Source organism: Myotis brandtii, unplaced genomic scaffold, assembly GCF_000412655.1.
Source record: "Myotis brandtii unplaced genomic scaffold, ASM41265v1 scaffold149, whole genome shotgun sequence".
Lineage (NCBI taxonomy): Eukaryota > Metazoa > Chordata > Mammalia > Chiroptera > Vespertilionidae > Myotis > Myotis brandtii.
In genome coordinates, this window is record NW_005355385.1 from 547,586 (window position 1) to 573,591 (window position 26,006).

General features: G+C 38.9%; 2 protein-coding genes across 11 annotated transcripts in view; one reads left to right on the plus strand and one right to left on the minus strand.

Moving 5' to 3' along the window:
- Window positions 1-17,021, plus strand: part of RIC1 (RIC1 homolog, RAB6A GEF complex partner 1) — a 78,650-nt gene extending 61,629 nt beyond the window's left edge. For 5 of the 8 annotated variants that reach the window (XM_014535696.1, XM_014535695.1, XM_014535692.1 and 2 more), the window contains 9 exons: window positions 2,591-2,707; window positions 3,171-3,899; window positions 6,152-6,310; window positions 6,396-6,532; window positions 8,116-8,423; window positions 9,240-9,431; window positions 12,559-12,736; window positions 12,894-13,082; window positions 14,940-17,021. In XM_014535696.1, coding sequence (XP_014391182.1) covers window positions 2,591-2,707; window positions 3,171-3,899; window positions 6,152-6,310; window positions 6,396-6,532; window positions 8,116-8,423; window positions 9,240-9,431; window positions 12,559-12,736; window positions 12,894-13,082; window positions 14,940-15,228 — 2,298 coding nt within the window. In that variant the 3' untranslated portion in view covers window positions 15,229-17,021. The remainder of the gene's footprint in view (window positions 1-2,590; window positions 2,708-3,170; window positions 3,900-6,151; window positions 6,311-6,395; window positions 6,533-8,115; window positions 8,424-9,239; window positions 9,432-12,558; window positions 12,737-12,893; window positions 13,083-14,939) is intronic. The other 3 variants (XR_001361121.1, XM_014535698.1, XM_014535697.1) reach the window with 3 other exon arrangements.
- Window positions 17,022-20,320: 3,299 nt separating this feature from the next.
- ERMP1 (endoplasmic reticulum metallopeptidase 1) overlaps window positions 20,321-26,006 on the minus strand; it is a 40,015-nt gene continuing 34,329 nt past the window's right edge. For all 3 annotated transcript variants that reach the window (XM_014535700.1, XM_014535701.1, XM_005861333.2), the window contains exons 14-15: window positions 23,300-23,463; window positions 20,321-23,173 (exon numbers count right to left, since the gene is read on the minus strand). In XM_014535700.1, the coding sequence (XP_014391186.1) occupies window positions 23,009-23,173; window positions 23,300-23,463 (329 nt within the window). In that variant the 3' untranslated portion in view covers window positions 20,321-23,008. The remainder of the gene's footprint in view (window positions 23,174-23,299; window positions 23,464-26,006) is intronic.

The following is a 26,006-nucleotide window of genomic DNA, read 5'->3' on the forward strand; positions in this document are numbered from 1 at the left end:
GCGGCGGGCAAGTTGAGGAAGAAGGAACAGTAGAGCAAAGACCCGTAGATAAGAGAGTACATGACACGTGCAGGGAATTGGAAGAGTTTCAGGGTGACTGAAGCATAGAATGTCAGGACATGAGTCCTGTTGTTGATACAGACTTCAGACTTTATCTTAATTTCAAGCTGGATATTACTACATGTAAACTTTATAACATGTACTCTAACTGTAAGGAGGAAATGAACTAGAGTAGGACAAAACAGGATGTAGGGAGAGTCTCTGGGAAGCACTGTAATGATCTAGGTGAGTTGCATTTAGTGGCCCAAACTTGGGCAATGACAAAGAAGATGGAAAGAAGTAGCATGGATTTACGTCTGGAGGACTCCCATTAGTTAATGATGAGGAAAGAGGAAGGAGAATGCTATCTTTTATGGTAAAAGCATGTAGTGGTGCCACCAGGACCCAAGTTGCATACCTTCTATTCCAAGGCTCCTTACATTAAACCAATGGTTTCCAAACTTCATGTCAATGTGGAACCCATTTTCATAGGAAAATTCCATGTAGATTTGTCATCCCTGTCTGCTCAGTCTGTCTTTTGCTTCCTATTAAGGCACTTTCATGAAACTCCTTTAAAATAAAGATCCCATTTCCTCTGCAAAATATGTCATGGTAACCAGATAGTCATAGTTGATAAGGAAAAGTTCTGTTTTACAGAAGAATTCTAGGTAAAAGATGTGGGAGGAATGTAAGAAAGAGTCACCCAAGGAAATAACTGATTCAGTCAATGGTTATTAGGTGAAATCATCAGACGAAAGGTTGGTGGGGGCTTTACAGTGAAAGAATGAGGTGGTCATACCTTAGTCTTAATAAGTCTTATCACTAAAGTGGGAGAGTGAGGTGTGGCATGCTTCCTGGGTGATGCAACATGAAGAGTTACTACCAAAAACATTGAACCCAAATTGTATAAAGTCATCTTCCATTCACAGGAAATACAGGGAATTTTAGTTTAACACCACAGGAAACAGAATGTAGAAGAGCTAGAACAAGTTAATGACATGGGAGAGAAAAGTATAGTAAGAGGAGACTCTTCTAAATAAGACGTTCGAGCCATAACAGGTAATGTAATGCGTAAGTTCATTTGTATCCTGAGTCAGACTGACTATAAAGAGACACTGTTAAAACAAGTAAAGATATTTAAATATGGACTGAGAGATGACACTAAGGAAGAATTGTAAATTTTATTAGATGTGATATTGGCATTATGATTATATAAGCAAACATTCATATATTTTAGAGATGCAGATTAAGTGTATAGGAATAAAATGGCATGCTATCTTTAAAATACTTTGGCAAAATAAATTTTAAAAAAGGGATTGATAGAACAAATACAACAAACTCTTGATAATTGTGGATTAGGATGATTGGAATATGGGGTTCATTATACTATTCTCCATACTTTTAATTATGTTTGCCATTTTCATATTAGGAAAAAAAGGACTCCTGATATCTCAGATACAATAGGCAGTCAGTAGCATGAGTAGTGCTAGGTGCCCTGCTTCAGGAGGGCATTTCACAACGAGGAGATATCTAACTTGGTAAAGAGCAGATTGAGTTCGAACTGTATAATAGGAAATAGATGGAATACGTCTTCCACAGAGGGAAGACCAAGATTGCTACAGCAAAGCATGGCTTCATTAATATTAAAGATTTTTAAAAAGCTAGCAGTGAGAACAAGTCAACAGTCAAATGCCTCCCTCATGAGAGGGAGCTCTTATCTCCGAAACCCCAATGAGAATAATCTTTCAGGGATTTGGGGAGGTAAGAGATGGTGTGTAGGGTTCCTTTAGATTTAGGGTTTAAAGGATATAGGTTGTCCCTTCTTTTGGGTTATAGGTTTCTGAAGAGTTCATTAAAATTGCCTGAAAATGCTGTGTGGTCACCTGTTCTTACATATTGTAATATTATCATTAGAAAATGTTGAATGCATGGGTCCAACTGAAGAAAAAAGAATTTGCTTCAGTCCTCTTTTTCTACCCTTTATGTGTAGGATATCAGTAAGCTTTTGTTTTGTGGGGGGGTTTTTTTTAGTCAAATTACTCTTCCTTTTTACAACTGAAGGTTTGTTACCACCCACTGTTTTTCTCATAATACCCCTAATCTAGACAGATTGTTCTCACTTTCCCAAAAGAATTATTCCAGCCTATCCATGTAATTTACATTTGTTCTTCAATTAGAGTACCAAACCTTTCCCACCTACCCATGTATGTCTTCCTCATCCTTCAAGCCTTCTCTAGCTGTGCCACCTAGTTCACTGAATTGAACTCTCATTTTTATGAACTTCTGAAGGTCTCTTAATTTTTCCAAGATAATTCAGCTCAGCCCTCAATTTTATATTGATTTGCATGCTCATTAATTACATTGTGTTAAGCATTTCCTAGCCTAGTCACAAATCTTCTTGTACATACCCATAGAGCCTAACAGAATAGCTACACAGGGTACACACTCAATAAATATTGTTGGTCGTTTAAACTGTAAACCTTAGGGATTGGGGAGAAAATGCTGAAAACATACCTAAAATTTAGTATGGATTCAATTTCTTTTTCTTCAGGCTCGTGATGCAGAGAGCATTATGCTGAATCTTGCAGGGCAGCTCATCATGATGCAGAGAGACCGGTCAGGCCCGCAGATCCGGGAGAAGGACAGTAACCCGAACCAGAGGAAACTGGTAAGTGAATACACATCATCTAGAATGTTAACAATGTATGGCATCAGGATGAGGGAATAAAATAATTTAAGAGGAGAGTATTGTCTTGTGTTTTGGACACTGAGAAAGTACGTGAAAATAGTCTTAAGCCTCAGGGAATAAAACAATTTGTGAAGGGTGAAGGATAAGGTCCCGAAATAATAATAAAATGTTCCATACTCCAGATGTTATTGCTTAGGCATTATTTCCAAATTCTAATGGGAAAATAGTATAAACTGGTGAAGTTCATAGGTTTTGGTTTTTAGATTTAAATACACATACTCTGAAAGGCCAGGGGACTATTATTAAATCTAATTCTAAATAAGTTACCGTAATTTTCCTAATAAGTTGCACTTGCATTTTGAAAGTCTTGGGAAATTAGTGCCTAGGAACTTAACCTACAGATTTAATAGGAAAAAAACCTGATTCTTGTCTCCTTTTCCAGCTGCCATTCTGTCCTCCTGTTGTACTAGCTCAGTCTGTTGAAAATGTATGGACTACGTGTCGAGCAAATAAACAAAAGCGGCACCTCCTGGAGGCCCTCTGGCTGAGCTGTGGAGGGGCAGGGATGAAAGTTTGGCTCCCTCTCTTCCCGAGGGACCACCGCAAGCCCCATTCCTTCTTGTCCCAGCGGATCATGCTGCCTTTCCACATCAACATTTACCCGCTGGCGGTTCTGTTTGAAGATGCGTTAGTCCTCGGTGCTGTCAATGACACTGTGCTCTACGACTCTCTGTACACTCGGAGCAGTGCTAGGGAGCAGCTGGAGGTGCTCTTCCCCTTCTGTGTCGTGGAGAGAACCTCGCAGATCTACCTCCACCACATCCTACGTCAGCTGCTGGTCAGGAACCTCGGGGAGCAGGCCTTGCTCCTGGCCCAGTCCTGCTCCGCGTTACCCTACTTCCCTCACGTGCTGGAGCTCATGCTCCATGAAGTGCTGGAAGAGGAAGCTACCTCACGGGAGCCCATTCCCGACCCTCTGCTTCCCACAGTGGCGAAGTTTATCACCGAGTTCCCCCTCTTCCTGCAGACCGTTGTGCATTGTGCCAGGAAGACCGAGTATGCCCTGTGGAACTACCTTTTTGCAGCCGTCGGAAACCCCAAGGACTTGTTTGAGGAATGTTTGATGGCTCAGGATTTGGACACAGCTGCCTCTTACCTTATTATCTTACAGGTAACAGCTCTCTTCTTATAAAGGTACAAGAATTAATGATCTTAAACTTCTGGGGAAAAAGAAATGTCCTGTTTTGACACTGTGATTGTGTTTAAGGAATTAATTCAGTCCTGTTTTCTATTCATTTTATATCTTTGCTTTTGAAGAACTTATTTTTATCAAATAGAAAATTTCTTTGAATATTAAAAAGGAACATTGCAGGTTTTTTAAATTTTATTTTCAGAGAGAGAAGGGAGACAGAGAGTGAAACATCAATGTGTTGTTCCATTTATTTATGCATTCATTGCTTGATAGTAACATTGCAGAGTTTTAAAAATCCTGTTTGTCCATAATTAGGCCTAAAACAGACTGATGAGTTTATAATACTATTTTGAGTAATACTGAAGAAGTATCATATTATATGTATTATACTACATACAACATGAATATTACTGGGTTTGTCTGAGCCGCCCCAGCATACATAATAGGTGTTTCCTTGTAGTGTGGACTTGATGCGGGGACTCTGGTTAGAGCCTGGGTCATAGCAGGGCACCTTTTATGAGGCTCCCACAGTGAGTTAAGAGGACTCAGGCCTGCCCAGTAATTACTCTCATTGCAGTTCTTCTCAAAATAATGTGTCCTGTGAGACTCTTGAAAATTTGCTTCACTATATATTTGACAAGGCTGCTTGATAGTTTGTTGTTCCTGTGTGTCTGATGTGGATTTGACAGGCTGCACTAAAGTTTCGATGACTGCAAAGTTCTGTTGCTGATGTAAGAAGCTAACCGTAAACCTGGTTTCAGACTGCCTGAGGCAGATTTCCTGTCGACAGTGACAACTGATTGAAACCAGAGATATTTCAGCAGGGGCTGGACGGCCATGAAATTCTGATTCCTTGATTAATCTTAAAGAGCCACAGAATCATAAAAATAGAAACAAATTAATGCAGCTGTTGTTGTTTTTTAGGTCACTCCTTAGACTTTCGATGATCTCTGAAGCAATGAAATTGGAAACTTTTGTTCTATCAGAATCCCTAAGTTGCTATGGATTAATTACAGTTAAACTTGTCTATTAGTCACCATTCCATGAAGGTCAGAGCAGGCAGTACGGTTAAATTTGCGGAAGAGCCCTGGCCGTGTGGGTTAGTTGGTTTCTAGTGTTGTCCCATACACCAAAAGTTTGCAGGTTTGACTCCTGGTCAAGGCACATACTTACTTAGGTTGCAGGTTCTATCTCCAGTCAGGGCGAGTAGAGGAGGCAACCGATCCATGTCTCTCAAATCGATGTTTTTCTTGATCTCTCTCGCTCTCTCTCTTTCCCTTCCTCTTTCTCTAAAATCAGTAAACATGTTCTTGGGTGAGGATAACAAATAAATAAATTTGTGAAAGAATTATTTAGGATGCTGTTTGTGTAACTGTACTACATACTACTGCCCAAAGCAACGATTTTTAATTCCCGTCCTCAGAAAGCTGTCCCAGGAGACAGACCTGGGCTTTTTGGGAGTCTGGCAAATCTAGATTTTTATTCTTGCTTCAACAAGTTACTTAACTCAGTTTTCTCATCTGTAAAATAGGAATGACGTACCCATTTTGCCGATTCACTAGGATAGTGGTCGGCAAACCGCGGCTCGCGAGCCACATGCGGCTCTTTGGCCCCTTGAGTGTGGCTCTTCCACAAAATACCACATGCGGGCACGCACGTACAGTGCGATTGAAACTTCGTGGCCCATGCGCAGAAGTTGGTTTTTGGCCTGGGCGAGTGTATTTTGAAGAAGTGGCGTTAGAAGAAGTGGGGGTACGTTCGCTGAGGTCGACCCCTCAGATTGAGGATGTTTTTAGCAAAGGCCAGTTTAGGAGTACCCTAATTAAGTTAATAACAATGTACCTACCTATATAGTTTATTAAGTTTAAATTTGGCTCTCAAAAGAAATTTTAATCATCGTACTGTTGATATTTGGCTCTGTTGACTAATGAGTTTGCCGACCACTGCACTAGGAGAAATGAAAGAGTGTGTGTGAGGTTTATATAACGCTTTGGCATGTAGTGGGAGTTCAATATTCACAGTTTATGTTACGCAGCACAGTATGCACCACAGCTCTTCCTGTCTGATACTTCTAGTGCTCCTTTAATTTCGCTGTTAAACTGTCCCCTGCAGTGTTGCAGCTGCATCTCTCCTCTGGGTTTAGGGAACCATGGAGATAAAGAGTTGCTCATAGTTTCCCAAATTATTTGCAGCATAAAAGGAATGCTTGTCTTCCTTGGTTGTTTTTGTAGAATATGGAAGTCCCAGCAGTAAGCAGGCAACATGCCACCCTTCTGTTCAACACAGCCCTAGAGCAAGGCAAGTGGGACTTATGTCGGCACATGATTCGATTTCTTAAAGCCATTGGCTCTGGAGAATCTGAGACACCTCCATCCACACCTACAGCTCAGGTTAGTTGCAAATTGGGCAGCTTCTCTGGGCATATACCCATGTGGCATCCCCTCTAACCGCACTGCACATTGTGTGCACTCGCAGGAACCCAGTTCAAGCGGAGGATTTGAGTTCTTCAGGAATCGCAGCATCAGTTTGTCCCAGTCAGCTGACAACGTACCTGCTAGTAAATTCAGCTTACAGAAAACACTAAGTATGCCATCTGGGCCTTCGGGAAAAAGGTAAAAGGATGAAAAGCCATTATGCTTTTAGGGCATTGAGTGACATTGCATTTCAGGGCATTTGTAAAGTCAGATCTTATGAAAACAACTACTTGATCTACTTGCACTTCCTTTTGCAATTCTCAGAAAACTTCCCTTTCTTCTTCCTCCAAAGTTCACTTCTACAGTTTTCTGCCCCTTGTATTAGAGGTCTCAATATATCTGTTCGGAATGTAATTAACTTTAAATTACTTGATTATAGGATAAAAAGGAAGATAATAAAGCTGCAGGTAATCCAAAAGTCTTCTTACAGTCAACAGTTTTATCCTCCTTTCTAACTGTACTACTTGACAAAAAAAAAAAAAAAAATTCAGTCCTCATATGCTTGATTGCCCTGTGACTCTGATTGGAGAGGTCATTAAAACAGTGGGAGAGCAACAAGGAAGTGTATCTGGAGATGGGAACCTCCATCCCCCATGGGTGGGCTGTTGCTTCTGAGAGGTCAGCTGTGGACTCACACTGAACATTATAAAATAGAATTTCCCCGTTTGTGAGGTCCATGATTCCTTCTTGTGTTGCATGTTCTTGGCTCCTATTTTTTTCTTTTCCCTAATCCTTTCATATTGTTCGTATTGTGTCTGCAGTGCCAGGCACATAGAGCTTACTGAACTTTTTTTATTGTGATGTTTAACTGCTTTTTCTTATCACAGCCATTAATATCACCCCCACTTGCAACATACACACAATCTTGGGCTATATACACGTGAAATGCAACCTATAAACAATTGTCAGGCAAACAGAAGCTTCTCAGCCATACCCTGAATTTAAATACGAACGCAGACTCAGTGCTCACTATGTGCTAAGCATGGTTCTGGCATTTACACGTGTAGGTCTTTAATTCTCTCAACAACTGCTAAGGGTACATAAGGGTAGGTACTGTTGTTACCCACACGATTCAGGTGAAGAAACAGAGTCCAGAACATAAACTCGGTTATGTTCACACAACTAATGAGTGCAGAGCTGAGACTTGAGTCCAGGCCGCCTGCTCCAGGGCTGCCTCTCATGGAAGCACCACATACCGTTACAGACCAGGTGGGCACACCAGCCCCCACGGGTAAGGGAAGATAGACTGGATTTAGTGAAGTTGTTAATTTTTTTAAATTATTTTTTTATTTGTATTTTTTAAGTTGTCTACATAACTCACATTACAAGACTTCATTTCACCTTTCTTCTCATTAGTTTCTATGATCTGATTTCCTCCCCTCTTTTCCTTGGTCTTTAAATTAAATATAGCATTTATGTCCTCCCTGTCTTTCCTTCAAGCAGTTACCACCTCTTGCCTGGTTTGGCTTTGCCTCCTGTTTTCTCCTATTCCATGTATTCATTCTACAATTACGCTGTAAAAGCCTGCTGAGTTCCAGGCATTGTTCAGCGGGTTGTGGTATCACAAGGAGGAGAAGACCTAATATTTTATTCTCCTCTTCAATCAGAATTAGATCTTGGATCTCTCACCTCCCTATCAGCGCACTCATGCTACTACGTAAAAGTATGTGAAGCCTTCCAGTAAAGGTTTTTCTGTAGCTTCCTTGTGTTCCCACTTACAGGTGGAGTAAAGACAGCGACTGTGCAGAGAACATGTATATTGACATGATGCTCTGGAGACATGCTCGGCGTCTCTTAGAAGAAGTTCGGCTCAAGGACCTGGGTTGCTTTGCAGCCCAGTTGGGCTTTGAACTCATTAGTTGGCTCTGCAAGGAGCGTGCCCGAGCTGCCCGGGTGGACAACTTTGTGATAGCCCTGAAGAGACTCCACAAAGATTTCCTGTGGCCACTTCCCATCATCCCAGCCTCTTCTCTCAGTTCTCCTTTCAAGAATGGCAAACTCCGAACAGGTAGTGCAAGCTTGTGTCAAGGTACAGGCGAGTGTATTTTACTCCAGGAACTTAGACATTTTGCAGTTAGTTGATATTCAAAGAAGTCTTTTCATTCTAAACTCAGAAAGAGATAAAAGCCGAGTTTTTGTACATCAGTCAGATCATCCACCATTTTGATCAAGGATGTGAATAAAGTAGAACCTATGTCTCAGAGACTGACCTTGAAGTCCAATGTATAAATATAGTTATCTCACATTATCAAGTTGAGAATTGACTGAATATAGAACTACCACACTTACTATGGGAAGGAGTTTTGGAATTGGTTAATCAAAATAAGCTAAATTGTTCCTTAACTGACAGCTCATTCCAGAGAAATGGTAAAAATACATCTTTGAGAGCCCATCTCCTAAAGTAGGAGAGGACAAAGTGAAACTGCATTTTGGTGAAAGAAAAGTTAAAAGATAAGGTTTTTTAGTTCAGGTCTTTTTAAGGAAGACTGTTCTAATTGTCACTTAAGAAAATTGAAACAAAAGCCTTTAATTATGGCATTTGGAAACTTCATGTCATCTTAGAACCAAGGAAAATCACATCAAAGATGAACAGAGTAAAATTTTGCCTAGTTCTAGTAAGATATGATGATGTTAGATGACTCCTGGGTGGCATTATCTAGTCAGTCCATTTTGTTACAGCCCCACAGCCCTGGTTTATGGGCGGGGGATGCAGTGTAGGACAGTAATTGGCTTTTAACTTCTAATATTGAGCGAGTTTGGGAAGAGAAGCTGAAAGGACTGAATTGGAAATGGCAGTGTGTGCATCTTGAATTTCCATTTTCTTGTTTTTGGGCCTGCCTTGCAGTGGGAGAGCAGCTGTTAAAATCTCAATCAGCTGACCGTTTCTTAAACCTTGAGATAGATGCTGGCCTCTCTAATGTCCAGCGAAGTCAGAGCTGGCTCAGCAACATTGGCCCTACCCACCATGAGATAGACACAGCCTCATCCCAGGGACCACAAATGCAAGACGCCTTCCTGTCACCTTTATCTAACAGAGGTGAGTGTCACTTTAAGGCCTAGCTCTTCCTCAGTTCCTTTGGGAGGGAGTTGAGGTGCTGCAGCACTTCAGAGAGAGAGCTTCATTCTCCTTTGAGGAGGCTTCCTTGAGGATTACCCATTAGCATCTGCCGGGTAGGTGAGGGTCACTAGAACAAGGCCAATTGGCCTTGGCTATAGGCCACCATATTTATTTTAGGTAAAATGAAATAGGCAAAATCTTATTACAAATCAGCACTAATAATTGAACTTTTGCAATAGATTTTAATGTACAGAAACACTGACTTTGAATCTCATGTAAGCAGAATGTTATCTATCCCCAAATAAGAATTCCATTTTTCTCATAAGTATACCTGTATCATAAAAAATTGTACTCACTTATCTTTCTTTTTCGTTTATTTTAAAATGTGGACATTTTCTTTTTTTCTTTTAACTTCCTACATAATATCCTTAATTTTGCCTCTTAGACTTTAAAGCCTAAAATATTTACTATCTTGCCCTTTACCAAAATATGTATGCCAACTTCTGCTCTTAAAGTAATGGGTAAGGCCTGGCCGGTGTGGCTCAGCGATTGAGCGTCAACCCAGAAACTAAGAGGTCACCAGTTTGATTCCCTGTCAAGGCAAATGCCCAAGTTGTGGGCTCAATCCCCAGTAGGGGGCATGCAGGAGGCAGCCAATCAATGATTCTCTCTCACCATTGATGTTTCTATCTCTCCCTCTCCCTTTCTTTCTAAAAATCAGTAAAGGAAAAATTAAAGAAAGAAATGGGTAAGATAAAATTTGAGGAATTTTTTAAGTGATTTATGTTGCTTAGGTTTATATAATTAGGAGCAACTAGTAGTAACTAATCTGATTTTCTGCAGTTTTCTTAATGGCCAGGTATTCACCTGTCATCACTGTAAGCTTCTGCTATGTGGGTAGGCTTATAGATGCCATTATTTTTTTTTCAAGTGTGGTAGAATACATAAAAAAATTTACCTTCTTAACCATTTTTAAGTATACAGTTCAGTAGTGTTTACAATTCCCGTTCACATTGTTCTACCAGTATCCAGAACTCTTTCATCTTACAAACTAAAACCCTATACCTATTCATAACAACTTCCCATTCCTCACTCCCCAACTACTGGCAAATACCATTCTATTTTATATCTCTATGAATTTCACTACCTTAGATACCTCATGTAAGTGGAATCATGCAGTATTTGTCTTTTTGTAATTGGCTTATTTCACTCAGCATAACATTCTCAAAGTTCATCCCTGTTGTAGCATGCATGAGAACTTCCTGTAATATTTCAGGTAGAGTAATATTTCATTGTATGTATATACCACATTTTGTTTATCCATCCATATATTTGGGTTGCTTCCACCTTTGATTATTATGAATAATATTGTAGTGAACATGAAAGTATATATCTCTTTGACACTGTTTTCAATTCTTTGGGGTATATATCCAAAAGTGGGATTGCCAGATCATATGGTAATTCTGTTTTTAATTTTAATTTTTTTTTGAGGAACCATCATATTTCCATAGCAGCTATACCATTTTACATTCCCACCAATGTTGACAAGGGTGTTGAGGTTTCTATACATCCTTGCCCACACTTATTTGCTGTTTGTTTTTTTAATATTAGCCATCCTAATGGACATGAGGTGGTACCATTGCTCTTTTTTTTAAATCCTCGCCTGAGGATATTTTTCCATTGATTTTTTTTGGGGGGGAGAGTGGGAGAGAGAGGAAAAGACAGAGAAACAGCCATGTGAGAGAAATACATCGATTGGTTGCCTCCTGCACATGCCCCCTGGACCAGGGAGGAGCCTGCAAATGAGGTAGGTCCGTGCTCTTGACCTGAATCAAACCCAGGACGCTCTAACTGGCCAGGGCCCATTGCTTTTTTTTTTTTTTTTTTTTTTTTTAAAAAATTTTTTATAAGAAACTTTTTAGAGATCATTTCAGACATAAAGGTTGAGATAATGGATCCACATATCCATCACCCAGCTTCAATTACCAACTCATGACCAAATTTGTTTCATCCACTTTTGGTATTTTTTTAACCAAATCCAAAACATATATTTTGTGAAAATTACAGTATTTATCTCTAAAAGGACTCTAAAAATTAGCCATAATACCATATCATCTTTTAGAGATCATTTCAGACATAAAGGTTGAGATAATGGATCCACATATCCATCACCCAGCTTCAATTACCAACTCATGACCAAATTTGTTTCATCCACTTTTGGTATTTTTTTAACCAAATCCAAAACATATATTTTGTGAAAATTACAGTATTTATCTCTAAAAGGACTCTAAAAATTAGCCATAATACCATATCATCCTTCTAAAATTTTAACCCATCAAATATCCAGTAAGCTTTCAGAGTCCAATTATTTCTGATTCATAATTGTCTTTTATGGCTTGGCTCAAGGTCTAAATAAGGTTGATACATTGTGATTGTTATGTTTTTAATTCTCTTTTTAGTGATTATTCCCCCTCCCCATCTTTTTTTTTCTTCCTACTTATTCATTGAAGAAACTTGCTTCATGGATTTTCCCATAATGTGGATTTTGGTGATTACATCTTGATGATTTAGTTTGTTTCCTCTGTTTTTCTTGCCAATTGGTCATTGAATCTAAAGACTTATCAGATTATAGCTCTTTTTTTTAATAGGTAGTAGCATGTTTTTCCATGTGAAGGCACATAATGCCTGGTACCTCTCTAATGGCTTTTTAAAAAATTCACGTTTTTATTGATTTCAGAGGGAGGGAGAGGGAGAGAGATGGAAACATCAATGATGAGAGAGAATCATTGATTGGTTGTCTCCTGCACACCCTTCAATGGGGATCAAGCCCACAACTCAGGTATGTGCCCTGATGAGGAATCGAACCATGACCTCGTGGTTCATAGGTCAGTGTTCAACCACTGAGCCACACTGGCCAAGCTCTAATGGCTTTTTAAAAAATACCTACTACTGTTAATCTAGCTTGGGAATTTTAGCAATGGATTTATGTTTTAGTTTCAAACTCTTCAAGAGAAATCAACATCTAAGAAACAGCCAATATTTAAAACTAAAGTTAAAACATTTTCCACATGAAGTTAGTTTATAACTTTTGGCACTTCTCCATCAGGCGATGAATGCAGTATTGGTTCAGCCACAGACTTGACTGAGAGCAGCTCCATGGTGGATGGGGACTGGACAGTGGTGGACGAAAGCTTCTCCACGCTCAGCTTAACGCAGTCAGAGCTAGAGCACATCTCCATGGAGTTGGCCAGTAAAGGGCCTCACAAATCCCAGGTCCAGCTGCGGTGAGTGTCTCGGCCTCTGAACACACAGAATCCCTACTTGGGATATTTGGGCAAATAAGGTGCGGGGCTACTTTCCTGGTAGATTGCCCTTCTGACATCTAGATTCTTCTTAGCTGCATATTTCCTTCTCAGTTACTCTGTTTCTGTTTCTGTACAGGTATTTGCTACACATCTTCATGGAGGCAGGATGTCTGGACTGGTGCATTGTCATAGGCTTGATTCTTAGAGAATCCTCAATAATCAACCAGATTTTGGTGATTATACAGACGACAGAGGTAGATGGAGAGATGTTACAGAACATAAAGACAGGGCTGCATGCGGTGGACCGATGGGCCTCTGCAGACTGGTAAGTGCTGGTTTCTGTCAGCTTGTTTCTCTGCTGTTCATTGGTGAACCCTGTCCTTTCCCATTAAGGCTTAGCTCTGGTTCACTTATTTAGAGATTTTAGGTTAGTCAATATAAAAATGCTTTAATATGTTCATTTTAAGGCTGTGTTCTTTAGTTACTGTTCTGTACCAAACATTTAGATGAGTGATGTCCAATAAGATAGCTGGTCGTTTTAAAATGGAATGCATATCACTGACTTAAAATTGATGCAGCACAAATGTTTTTTTGTTTGTTTGTTTTTGTTTTTCTTTATTAAGATATTACATATGTGTCCTTATCCCCCCATTGCTCCCCCCCCCCCCCCCCCCCCCACCACCCCCCCCCCCCCCCCCAGCAACAAGAGGAACGGCAGCGTGGTGATGTTCGGCGGCGTGGATCACTCCTACTACAGGGGCGAGCTGCAGTGGGTGCCGGGTTTGACCAGATCGATGCTTCTTTGTCTCTGAATCTGTTTTTGTTCATCAGTTTACATTGTTCATTATATTCCACAAATGAGTGAGATCATGTGATATTTATCTTTTTCTGACTGGCTTATGAATTAAGACTGGAACTTAAGGTTTGTGGTTCTGTGGAATTAAATAATCTAAAAATTTCTACTTGAAAAAAATAAAAGCTTAGTCTATATGAATTTAACAAATTCCATGGCAGTTACTAGCAAACCAAATTAAGAGTAGTGGATGGCCTGGCCAGTGTGCCTCAGTGGTTGAGCATCAACCCATGAACAAAGAGGTCACCACTTTGATTCCAGATCAGGGCACATGCCCGGGCTGCGGGCTGGATCCCCAGGAGGGGGCATGCAGAAGGCAGCTGATCTATGTTTCTCTCTCATCAATGTTTCTATCTCCCTGTCCCTCTCCCTTCCTCTCTCTACAAATCAATAAAAACATATTTTTAAAAAAATAGTAGTGGATGCTAATAAAACTCTATTAGGACATATAGAATAAAGGACACTTTAGTTTAAAAAAAAAAAAGTAGTGGATAGAAGTTAGGCGCCTGGGGTTCTAGCCCTTACTCACCAATTATGTGTGGATTTGGGGGCTTCCCTTACTTGGATCTAGTTTTCCTTAATTGGAAAATTCATTCAGGTTCTCTGAAAGTTCTTTTTCAGGTATGAAATCCTGTTGGTCCTTACACTGTGCAATATGATTTTTAATTGTAATGCTAGATAATTTGCTCCTAGTGCTCAGAAATTTAAGACTCATGCTAATGCTATGCTGGCCAGGGCACCTAAGAAACCTTCCCTTCCTACCTCCCTGTGCTGCCTCCTCTCCCCTCATAATTAATCACTGACCTTACTGTATCTGTGTTTAGTAGGAATTTTTCCATAATACTGTAATGCCCGGCCAGTGTAGCTCAGAGGTTGAGCATCAATCTATGAACCAGGAGGTCATGGTTCGATTCCCTGTCAGGGCACATTCCCAGGTTGCGAGCTTGATCCCCAGTGGGGGGCATGTAGGAGGCGGCCAATCAATGATTCTTTCTCATCATTATGCTTCTATCTCTCCCTTTCTCTCTGAAATCAATAGAAAAAGTCTATTTGCATATATAAAAGGCTAATATGCAGAGTGTCCCCTCAGGACTTCGACCAGGAGTTCAATCACTCGCTATAACGTGCACTGACCACTAGGGGGCGGCACAGAATGAAGGAAGGCCCCGGCCAACAGCCGGAACGCCCTGATCTATCCTAATCACGGGCCAGGCCTAGAGATCCTACCCGTGCACGAATTTCGTGCACTGGGCCTCTAGTATATACATAACACTCTATGGAGCCTTTTGAATATGGCAGATGAACTAATTTCCTCTTTCCTTTACTTAGTCCTGGATATAAGCCATTTTTGAACATCATTAAGCCACAACTACAGAAGCTCAGTGAGATAACAGAAGAGCAGGTCCACCCTGAAGCCTTCCAGCCAGTAACTGTGGGTAAGACTCCTGAACAGACTAGTCCCCGGGCAGAGGAGAGCAGGAGCTCCTCAGGCCATGGAAGCATCCCCCAGGGCGAGGTCGGAGGTAGCGGTATGGTCAGCGGGAAAGAGGAGAACACAACCCGCGCAGAGGAGGAGGAAACTTTTCAGGATGGGACTTACGACTGTTGTGTGTCCTAACAACGGTGAGGTGCCGTCACCACGGCAGTATTAATTAGCAGCAGCGTGCGTGCAACTGAGGACACTGTGACCTCATTGGATGATTTAACCAGGGAGCTCAGCTCAGAGACTCTGGTAAGGTATTAAATTTTAACTAACTCTTCTCTAAGAAATCTCCTTGACTCCAGAAAAATATGATATCAGAATAAATCATCTTTCATAAAAAAAAACTTAAAGCTTTGGTGGAAAGTAATAAAGAATACTGTACAGATGTACATGAGAATATTTTGGTTTTATTCTTAAGATTGGTAGCTCTTAAACCATAGGGATTGTTTTGCCCCAGATGAGCTTGCTTTTTCACTACATATAGCTTCTTACGTTTTCTGGTTCAGCGTGTGTCCAGACTGCTTTTTTAAAAATAAATGCTCATGTGCTTGCTGTAGCTTGTCAGGTACCTGAGCTACCTGGAATGCCCTAGATTGAGAGCACTGGACTCTGACTGGGCCTCCTGAGCAGATGTCTGCCCTGGCACAGCACGTGCCAGTCCTGAATGATGGGAGTGCTGTACCTGTGAGGCAGTGTGCCAGCTGCATTCCTGCTGGACCGGAGGTCGGAGGGGTTCTTGTCTAATTATGTGTTAGATACCACTAAACTATTTTGTATCAAGAATTTTATCTTTTTGTGAATACTCTTGTATAAACATACTCAAAGGCACTGTTCATATTTTTAGGGCTTGTATTATTAATAATTTGTATGGTTTTATGCTGGATTCTGCATGGCCATTTATAGTCACTCTTGGAATAAAGACAGGGCTTGCTCTTCTTTCCAAATATGAGCAATCTTCATAGAGGAAGACAGGTTTATTTTATTGGCTTGGTCATAAAATAACAGAAATGGTCACACCAATCATGAAATGAAACAGGTTTTGTGCAAATTAATGTAGTTTCTTATTTATTGCTTTTGTAAATTGAGTAAAAATGGAGTTTTATGTAAATATACTGAATCCTGTATTATCACGGCTAACTAAAAATTAGTATGTAAAGAATGCATTCTTCATTGTAATTTTTAAAATATTTTATGTATTTCTAGATATGACTTAATTTTAGTTTTCATACATTATGAAAACTGCATACTCCTTAATTGCTTCAGATTAAACACATACCCAGTGTATGTACTTCTAATTACCTTATAACAGTATTAATTTAGATAGCTTGTTTGTATTGTGCAATTTGAACAAAGGAATGCAATGTTATTTTTTACAAAAACAAACTTGTTTATTTTTATAACAATGTATTTCATGTGGACCAAATTCATACCACTATGTAAAACAGCCTCTCTCCTCTTAGTGCAATTAGAGTTTAGAAATAAAACTTGGTCCTCTATCCTTGTTTTTAAAAGTAAGTGGCTAGATTTAGTTGTCCTAGCCAAGTTCCCTTTGATGGGAAACTCAAGACTATTTTGAAATTGCTTAGTTCAGAATTCATCAGACTGTTTTAAATTATTGGGTTTGGTAATTTACTATCATTTACTTTTTACAAGTGCAATAATTTCACATACAGAAACTCCTGAATGGGTGGAATATGTGATTATTGGTACCTGACCTGGTCCTTCTGGTGCTACTTTTATTTAAGCCTTTGTTTTAAACCACCTTTCCCTGAATCTTAAGATAGAACTGTTTCCCAGGTGAGTACATCATGAGCTCAGCAAGAAACTAAACTGAAATTTCTTCTGCCCTAGTCCACTAGGAGAAGACCTAGCATTACTTTTGTGCTTGGTGTGAATATTCCGTCAATAAAAATGATTTACCATTTAAACAGCTGTCATCTTTTCAAATATCCTAATGTGCTGCTGGGTTCATCTTGCACTGTCCCAAGCAGGCGTCAATAAGAGCTATATTCCTGGGGTTAATGCCATAAATGAGTTCTCTAGAAAATACTTGTTTTTCAACTAATAGGAATGGGTGGCTCCAAGGCAAAAAAAAAAAAAAAAGACGAATTTATAGGCAATTTCTCTAGTAATTTGTTAATACAATTTAATATTTAAAAACTCAATCTTTTTTTGCCTTGTTTGGTTCACGTATCAACTGTTTAAGCCGTATTTTTAACCAGTGAATTTATTCAGTATAACTATTTGAGGTTTAAATTATTTGCTAATACCAAAACAAGAAGTCATTTGGGGATATAGAGTCAACCTTTGCTTGAATTAAAGTTGCTGCTACTTCTGTAATGTGTACTTTACTTGGTAAAGGGCCATAAAACCATTACATTAACTTTTGTTTATTCACCATCTCAGGGTAACAGCAAAAAGTATATGTATTAAAAGCCACATAAATATTCTTTTGATCATATAATTCCACCTCTTAGAATTTTTCTTACGAAATAACTTAGAAATTCAGCAGACTTAATATTTATTTATATGCAGAATTATTTAGGATAGGAGCCTCAAGAGTTGGTGGCATCCTAGATGCTTGACAATGCAAGATTGGAACAAATGATTCATGTTGATGGCATGGAAAATGTTTTAAACTACCATGAAAAATGATACAAAATCATGCATACCATATGATTTCCACCAAGCAAAACTTTATATACAAAAGTGTAGAGGACACCAGGCATCATCTCTAATAGGTGAGGTTAACAATTTGATTTTTACTTTTTACTGTTGTCCTTTATTCCTAAATCTGCTGTGTCTACGGATTTGCCTATTCTGGACATTTCATATAAATGGAATAATGTTATATGTGGCTTTTTCTGTCTGGCTTCTTTCACTGAGCATGATGTTCCATCTTTGTATCAATGCTTCATTCCTTTTCAAGGCTGGATAATAACTCCATTTTATAGACATACTATATTTGTTTACCTAGTTATTTAAGGAATTGGGTGGTTTCCACGTTTTGACCATCATGAATAATGCTACTATGAACATTCATGTACAAGTAAGTTCTGTGTGGACATGTTTTCAGTTCTGTCTAGGAGTGGAAATGCTGAGTCATGTGATGTGAGTTAATTCTTTGAGGAAATGCCTAACCATATTCCCAGAGTGCCTGGGCTATTTTTTTTCAATTCCCATTAGCAGTGGAGGAGGGCTCCAGTCTACACTTGTTAGTGTTGTATTTTTGGTTATAGCCATCTGCGTTAATATAATTAAGTGGTGGTATCTCATTATAGATTTGCATCTCCCTTATGACTGTCTTTTCATGATTATTAGTCATTTGTGTATCTTTGGATAAAAAAGTTCACATCCTTTGCTCACTTCATATTTGGGTCATTTATCTTTCGGATACTAGATGCTTATCAGATACAGGTTTCATTCCCCCATTATCCAAAAGTAGCGTGTTTCTGCTTTTTGAAAGTTTGTGCTGTGGCACTTGGCTTTTTTGAAAGATGTACGTTAGTACAGTAACAGCTTTTTTCAAAAAAGTGAAAATCCTCTCATTTCTTTCAGTTAGCAACAGCAGGTACTAATGCCAATGTTTTCTTCTAAGGGTTTCATGATTTTAGTTTCCACGTGTTAGTCTTTGATCTATTTGAGTTCATTTTATTTATGTCCTATGAAGTGAGGGGGTCTAACTTTGTTCTTTTATATGGGAAGATTCAGTGTCCCAGAACCATTTACTGAAGTTTTTCTCTCATTGTCAAAACTCATTAGACTATGAGTAAGTGTATGGGTCTATTTCTGGCTGATTGCACTACACTGATCTGTGTCTGTTTCTGCTAGTACCACACTGTCTTGATTACTGTTGCTACTTTGTAGGAAGTTTTGAAAGTGTGAGTCCTAAGTTTTTCTCAAGAATGTTTTGGCTATTCTGGGTCCCTTGCAGGATCAGTTTGTCAAGTTATGTGTGTGCACACACAAAAAGCAGCTGGGATTTGATATGAACTCAATCTATAGATCAATTTGGAGAATATTGCCATCTTAATATTAAGCCTGTCGGTCTTAGGACATGTCTTTAATTCCTTTCAGCGATGTTTTATATAATAGTATTATAAAAATCTTGTACTTTTGTAAGCTTATTCCTATTTTATTGTTTCCCATGCTATTGCAAATAGAATTACTCTTTGTTAGTATGTTGAAATTAGATCCTACAACACTGCTGGATTCATTAGTTAACTGTAATAGTTTTTGTGGCTTCCATAGGGTTTTCTTTAAAGATCATGTCATCTGCAGCTAATCTGGATGCCTCTTGCTAGAACCTCCAGCACAGTATTCAACAGAAGTGAGTAGTGTACATCTTTGTCTTCTTTCTGAACTTAGGTGGAAAGCATTATATTCAGTCTTTAATCACAAATTACTTTCTTTTCATAAATGATTTTTATTAGGTTGAGGAAGTTCCCATCTATTATTAGTTTGTTATTTTTCATCATGAAAAGGTGTTAGGCTTTGTCAATATTTACCAAATAATTGGTCATCTATTGAGATGATTATATGGTAGTTGTCCTTTATTTTATGAATATGGTATATTGCATTTTTCAGGTATTAAACCAACTTTGCATTCTTGGGATAAATGAAAGTATGTTATATTTTTACAAATCAAATAATGTAGTAGTGTCAAAAATATATATTGATGTACTTCCAAATTGGCTAGGCTTTTTAAATAAAGAGGTATTAAGTGTATTTTTGCTCTATTGGCCATAAATTTCTGTAAACTGTATTAGGAATGTCATTCTGCTATTACACCTTGTACTGGACTGTTTTGAGTAGTGATGCCCTTTTCTTGTGTGGAGATTAGAATGAGCTCTATCCAACAAAATACCATTTCCATTAGCCCTTCAGTGATTTCCTTTGCCGATAGATATGATTTAAAACTGCTAAATATGCTGAAACTCAACATTTACCAAGTAGTTGGTCATTAATTTCTGTGAAATTCAGATGCACAGCCTCATTCCACAGCCAAAAGGATTCCAACTGAAGTAAACTAACATTTCCATCTTGAGTTCTTTGCTCACATGGCCCATTAAAATAGCAGTTATAACCACAGGAACCATCTAGGCCAGTGGTCACCCACCTCACAGATCACCGGTTAGTGACTGCTGATCTAGGCCTTTTAACAGCTATTAAAAAGAACAAGACTTTGAAAAAATTTCACATATAAGGATACAGAATACAATAAAGATATATTTTTCTATTTTAATATACTAACTAGTATATTAAAGTTTATTTCAGTAACATTGTAAGGCAACAATTAATTCTCAAGTGAAACCAGTGAAAAGTAATGGACAGACATAATCATTTTTTCTGTAGCTTCCTGAGTCAGCAAGCTGGGTTATGGCCCCCTCAGCAACATTTTAAGAATCCTAGCATGCTGGAAACAGATACTTCATGCAACAATAGTTTTTTTCAGGACAACACAGTAAATTTTAAGAAATAATTCCTTCGAAATCGCATTTACACTTTCCCTGAATGTTCTCCTTACATTTAAATTCTGTAGGAAATCATGTATTTTAGAATTTGCAAAGACTTTTTAAGTATCTGATCATTTGAATAACCTTTTAAAAAAACAAAATTCTTTAATTTCAGAGGGCTTCTGATCTAACAGTGGTGTGCTTATTAATAGAGCCATGAATATTGGAATTATTTAACCATTTCTGCCATTAAATCAATATCCCAGAAGATTAAGCATGCCCAGAGATTTGTTACCAACCTTGCATAATATGGAAGCTTTATAATACTAAAGAAAGCCTAAAAACATAATTGTTTACATATAAAGGTACAATTCAAGGGCAAAAAGAAAACCATGATTGTTACTGAAAAAAGGAGTAACAACATCCTTCCCAAAGGAAACTAATCACAAGTAACACATTTGGGTTTTTGCCTTTTTTTTTTCTTAAAAATAATTTCTGGTAATTTCAGATTACTCACAAAAATATGCTTGTACAGTCATCCCTTAGAACCACCCTCTTGGATACCCAAATCCATGGATGCTTAAGTCCCATATATAAAATAGCATAGTATTTGCATATAGCCTACGTACATCCTCCCATATACTTTAAATCATCTCTACATTACTTATACTGGTAATACCTAATGTAAGCAGTTGTTATACTGTATTTTTTAAGGATAAGGAAAAAAGTCTACATGTTTACTACTGACACAACCACTGTAGGCCTAACTACTTAGTCCATGTCAACAATAATGTAACTTTTTTTTCCTGCATATTTTCCATCTGTGGAACCTGCAAATATGGAGGACTGACTGTATTTTAAAATTCATTGAGCTATTAAGTTTCTAACTTTTCCTCCACAACTGTGATTCATACAAGCTATAAACACTTAATTACCGCCTGACAGATAAATGTGGCAGGAGTCAGGCACTTGAGGCTAGAAATATGTGGTTTCTACAAAGTCAAAAAAAAGCAATGGCTCTAGTGCCCATGCATGTCACAGCCAGCATGTTATCACTCAGCTCTGGCTGCAGCCCTGTTTGTGTGGGCCCAGTGAGTTTTAAAGAGCCACAAACTAGGCAGGCAATATGAGGAGCATGATTAGAAATCACATGTATCAAGAAGAATTTCCTCCCGTGATGCATACTTACTATAATCTTTCTGTTCAAATGGGTCCAAGTGCCAATTAATTCTTATTGTAGCTTTTCTTTAAAATGTTTTTTTTGGGGGGGGAGCTTATGCTTAGTAAATGCAGAATTAGTCCAACTTTTTACATCTCTTAACAGAAAAAAGAAAGCTAGCAAAATTTGCCAGGGATCTCACCAAGCCCTTCCACTGCTGTGATTGCTCACAGCCACCTTCTTCAAAACAAAAAGCACCTCTTAAGTCCTAGGGTTGCCATTATGCAGGGTCTGAACCCCAACAGCTACAGGGAAGCCAGTTCTGCTGGACACTAAGTTACTGAGAAACCAATCTGTTCAGCTGGTTAGAAAACAGACAAAAATAAGGACTCCATGCATCAATAAAATTATGCCCTTAAGGATTAACCTTGGAAAATTCCCTTCTACAAAACAAAGAGAATAAGTATGTATAAAATGCTCAGTCACTATTACCCACCCTCCACCCTCCCCAGAACAGACGCCATGGCAACCCGGCTCTGGGGCAGGAAGTGAAAGTCCTGTACTTGCACAAACAACTGACATTCTGGACCAAGAGAACCTGTGAAAACCGGAGGGGGTAGAGCATCGGTAAGGTGGGGAGGGGGGACAGATGTTCCAGAGAGAAACGAGCATTGCGACAAGTATCGCACTGACCACTCCTCAGAAGGCGAGGAACCACCGGCTTCCACACCAGGGTCCTGGGCTCCAGCGCACACGCTAGCAGCTGCCTGAAGACACTTCTCCCAGCACAGGCTGGGGCCTCAGAAGCCCAAAGCTGCTTCCCGTCCTTTTGTAATAGTTTCCTAGTGACCTACAGTAGGCCTCCAGGGGAATCATTACTCCAGTGACTGGCAATTTACCCACATCCATGACACAACAGTGGTCTTGGGCTTTCATTGGAAATGTCATTTGTCTCATTAACAATGGTCTTGCAGTACTTTCAGCATCTTTCAGGACTCTCCGGGGACAGCTGTTGAAGTGGTCTGTTGGCTTTTGTCCGTAAGGTCATATAAAATGACATGTTAGTGTAGTGGTAGTACCCACGTGTGCTTAAGCGCCAGAAAGCTGGCATTTTCAAGTTTTAAAAAGGCCATGTGTCACTACCCCACAGCACAACCACTACAGTGCTTGGCCCCAAGAGGGCTAGCCTACAAAACTTACTAAAATTCATTGTCTTACATTACAAATATCCATGTAGCTTAAGGAGAGACCATGTCACCTGAAGCATCCCACGGGGCATTTACTCAGCTCATTCACAAGATTAAAACGCATAGAGGTCATAGGTGCACACCCAGGCAGAAGGGAACGTCCAGTCCGGGAACTTCTCTTTCAGAGCGTCCAGCTGGGAGGACCGCTTGTCTTCCCCAGAAAAGTAGTGGGCAGCGATGGCCACGGTGACGACTCCCTCGGGCTGCTCTTCCAGGACCTGGCAGAGAAAAGCTGTTAGTTTTCTAGCTCTGTGAAGGCAGCATACTGAGCCCGAGTATTTGATACTTGCCACCTGCCACCTGGGAGCCTGACCAGTGATACCAGCAGTGCTGGGAAATCCCACCTGTACTTCTATCCAGAACTGCCATGCAGAGGCTTGGAGTCCATGGGAGTAAAATACAAAGTAGTCCCCTCCTTTACTTGTGACCGGGGTGCCGTTGCCGAGAGACCACTGAGAAAGTGTTGAGCCTTTGTGGGGTCGAACATACAATGACATATGGCTTGGTCCTGTAACATAAGAGGAAGAAAGGTCAGTTATAACTATCTTTAAAACAGCATCTGCAAGAAAAGCAGTTTAGCCACCATCAAACCAGACTATGAAGTTTATGCCTTTTATCACTTTAAAGACACTCACTGCAAACCGAGTGGAGGTTTGCCAATCTGTGTAGATCAATAAAGGTAAGTAATGAGGTGCAGCAGAAACCTGGGCTCAAGTCTCAGTCCTGCCATTGAAACATTCTAGCACTCACGAGAGCCTTTGTTCAGAAATCTAGAGAATAAGCGTCATCAAACCAAGAGAGAACTGCAGCAACCATAGCAAAAGAACTGACACTGAGGGTTTTACTAAAACAGATACCGGGGTGGGAAACCACTGTGTAAGTGCTGCATGTAGCAAAGCAGAGAGGGAAGAGCGAAGTCTAGTAAGCACACACACACCCCCCCACACACACTCAAAACAAAAATATAAACCTTCTTAAGTGCCAGAAAATTAAAGAGGAAAGAAGACATCAAAGGAAAAGGAGTATTACACACATAATTACAGAACACTGACAAAGACAGAAAGCATCAGTCATAAAACGTGAATAGATCTAACACGGCCACTAAAAGAGAAGTTTTCAGCTTGGCTTACAAAGCCAGACCAATCATATACTATATTCAAGGGATATACTTAAAGAGATTCAGAAAGGGTAAAAATAAAGGTATGAACCAAGGTATTATAGGCAAGTGGACACAATGTTACAAAGAGCTCTTTGATGTCAGGAAAAAATAGAATTCAAGACAAAAAGCATTAAAAGTAAAGGCACTTTGATACTAAAAGCTGCAAGTTCACATAAAAACTGTTAATTCTGTACACAAAATAGCAACTATTTAATGAAGCAAAACTACACAAGGGATGCAAAATGTATATACAGAAATACATATAAGACTAATATTTCACTCTAAGACACCAATTGAACAAAAAATTATATAAAAGACCTAAACAAAATGATCAGTGAAATAGACCATATGAAATCTGTATCAAATTTTACATGCTGATAATACAGATATATATATCATCCCGGGTGAGCATAAAATATTCATAAAAGTAAAAGATCATTAAAATAGCAAAATTCTATAAAATTGAGATTACAAATAACACTGATCATAAATCAAAGCTTGAAAATAACAACAAAACAAAACAGTCTTCTACCTGGAAATTAAGGGTGTCCTATTTAAAAGACTCATGGGTAAAAGGAAATAGAAATAATTATGGAAATTTTTCTAAATAATGAAAATAACTACATATATCCGAAACTATTGGATACAGGTAAATCAATGATAAGAGAAGAATCCATAGCAATAAACATTGTTTTCAATAAAATGACAGATATATAAAAGGACAAAATAAAAAGAAAGCACAAGTTAGGAAATATAGATAAAAGCAGAAATCAATGAACTGAAGAGAACAAAACAGATCCACCTTAAACAAAAGTCTGTTACTATTTTAAATTAACAAGACAACCACTAGCTAACTTAATTAGAAAAGAGGCGTGGGGGGGGGGGGAGAGATTGTAATTCAATGGTTTGGGGAGAGGGAGGGGGGGGGGGGGGGGGGGGGGCGGGGGAGGGAAGTGGAGCAAAAACAAGTATGCCGAAAGAGAAATAAAAATAAACAGAAGTTTTTAAATCACATGACTGCTTTGAAGACCTCTACACTAATAACTCTGAAAACCCAGATGAAATGGAGATTTTTCTAGAAAAATATAGGCGACCAAAACTGAACACAGAGCCATAAAGCTTAAGTAGACCAATTACCCTAGAAAAATTAAGAAGCTACTCCACAAAAAAAGACACAGGTGGTTTCAGAGAGGAATTCAAGTCAACTTTTCAACCAAGTGGTTCCAATGCTCCATAAACTTCCAAAGCATTGAAAATAAGGAAAACTTACCAACTGTTTTCATGATGTGTCACATTTATGATGTTTTTACATTTATAATGCATAACACTGGTACTTAAACCTGATAGAATGTAAAACACACACACACACACACACGGACCAATATAATTCATGAGATATGATGCAAAATTTCTAAAGAAAATATTAGCAAACATCCAAGATCACATTAAGAAAATAACAGGCCACGACCTGATGGAATATATCATATCAAAATATCCAAGGAAGAAAAGACCTATGATTATCTTTACAGATGGCTAAAAAAAGGCCTTTCACAAAATTTAAAATAACTCCCTATTTTAAAAAAGATTTCAAGAAGTGCCAACTGATGAATGCTTAACATGATAAAAAATCATCTATCATGGGAAAACACTATAGACTTTGTATAAGAACAAGGCAAGAATGCCACTATCTCAGCAGCTGTTCTACACAATGCTAGAAGTATTAACCACTTAAATCAATTAGAGGCATAAGAATTGGTAAAGGAGAAATACTGCATTTGCAGATGATATGCAGTAGTCAACAAGCTATGCCTGAGGTCTGCTCTTGTATAGCTCTCAGGCTAAAAATGGTTTATGTTTTTGGGTTTTTTTATTTATTAATCTATTTTTTTTCA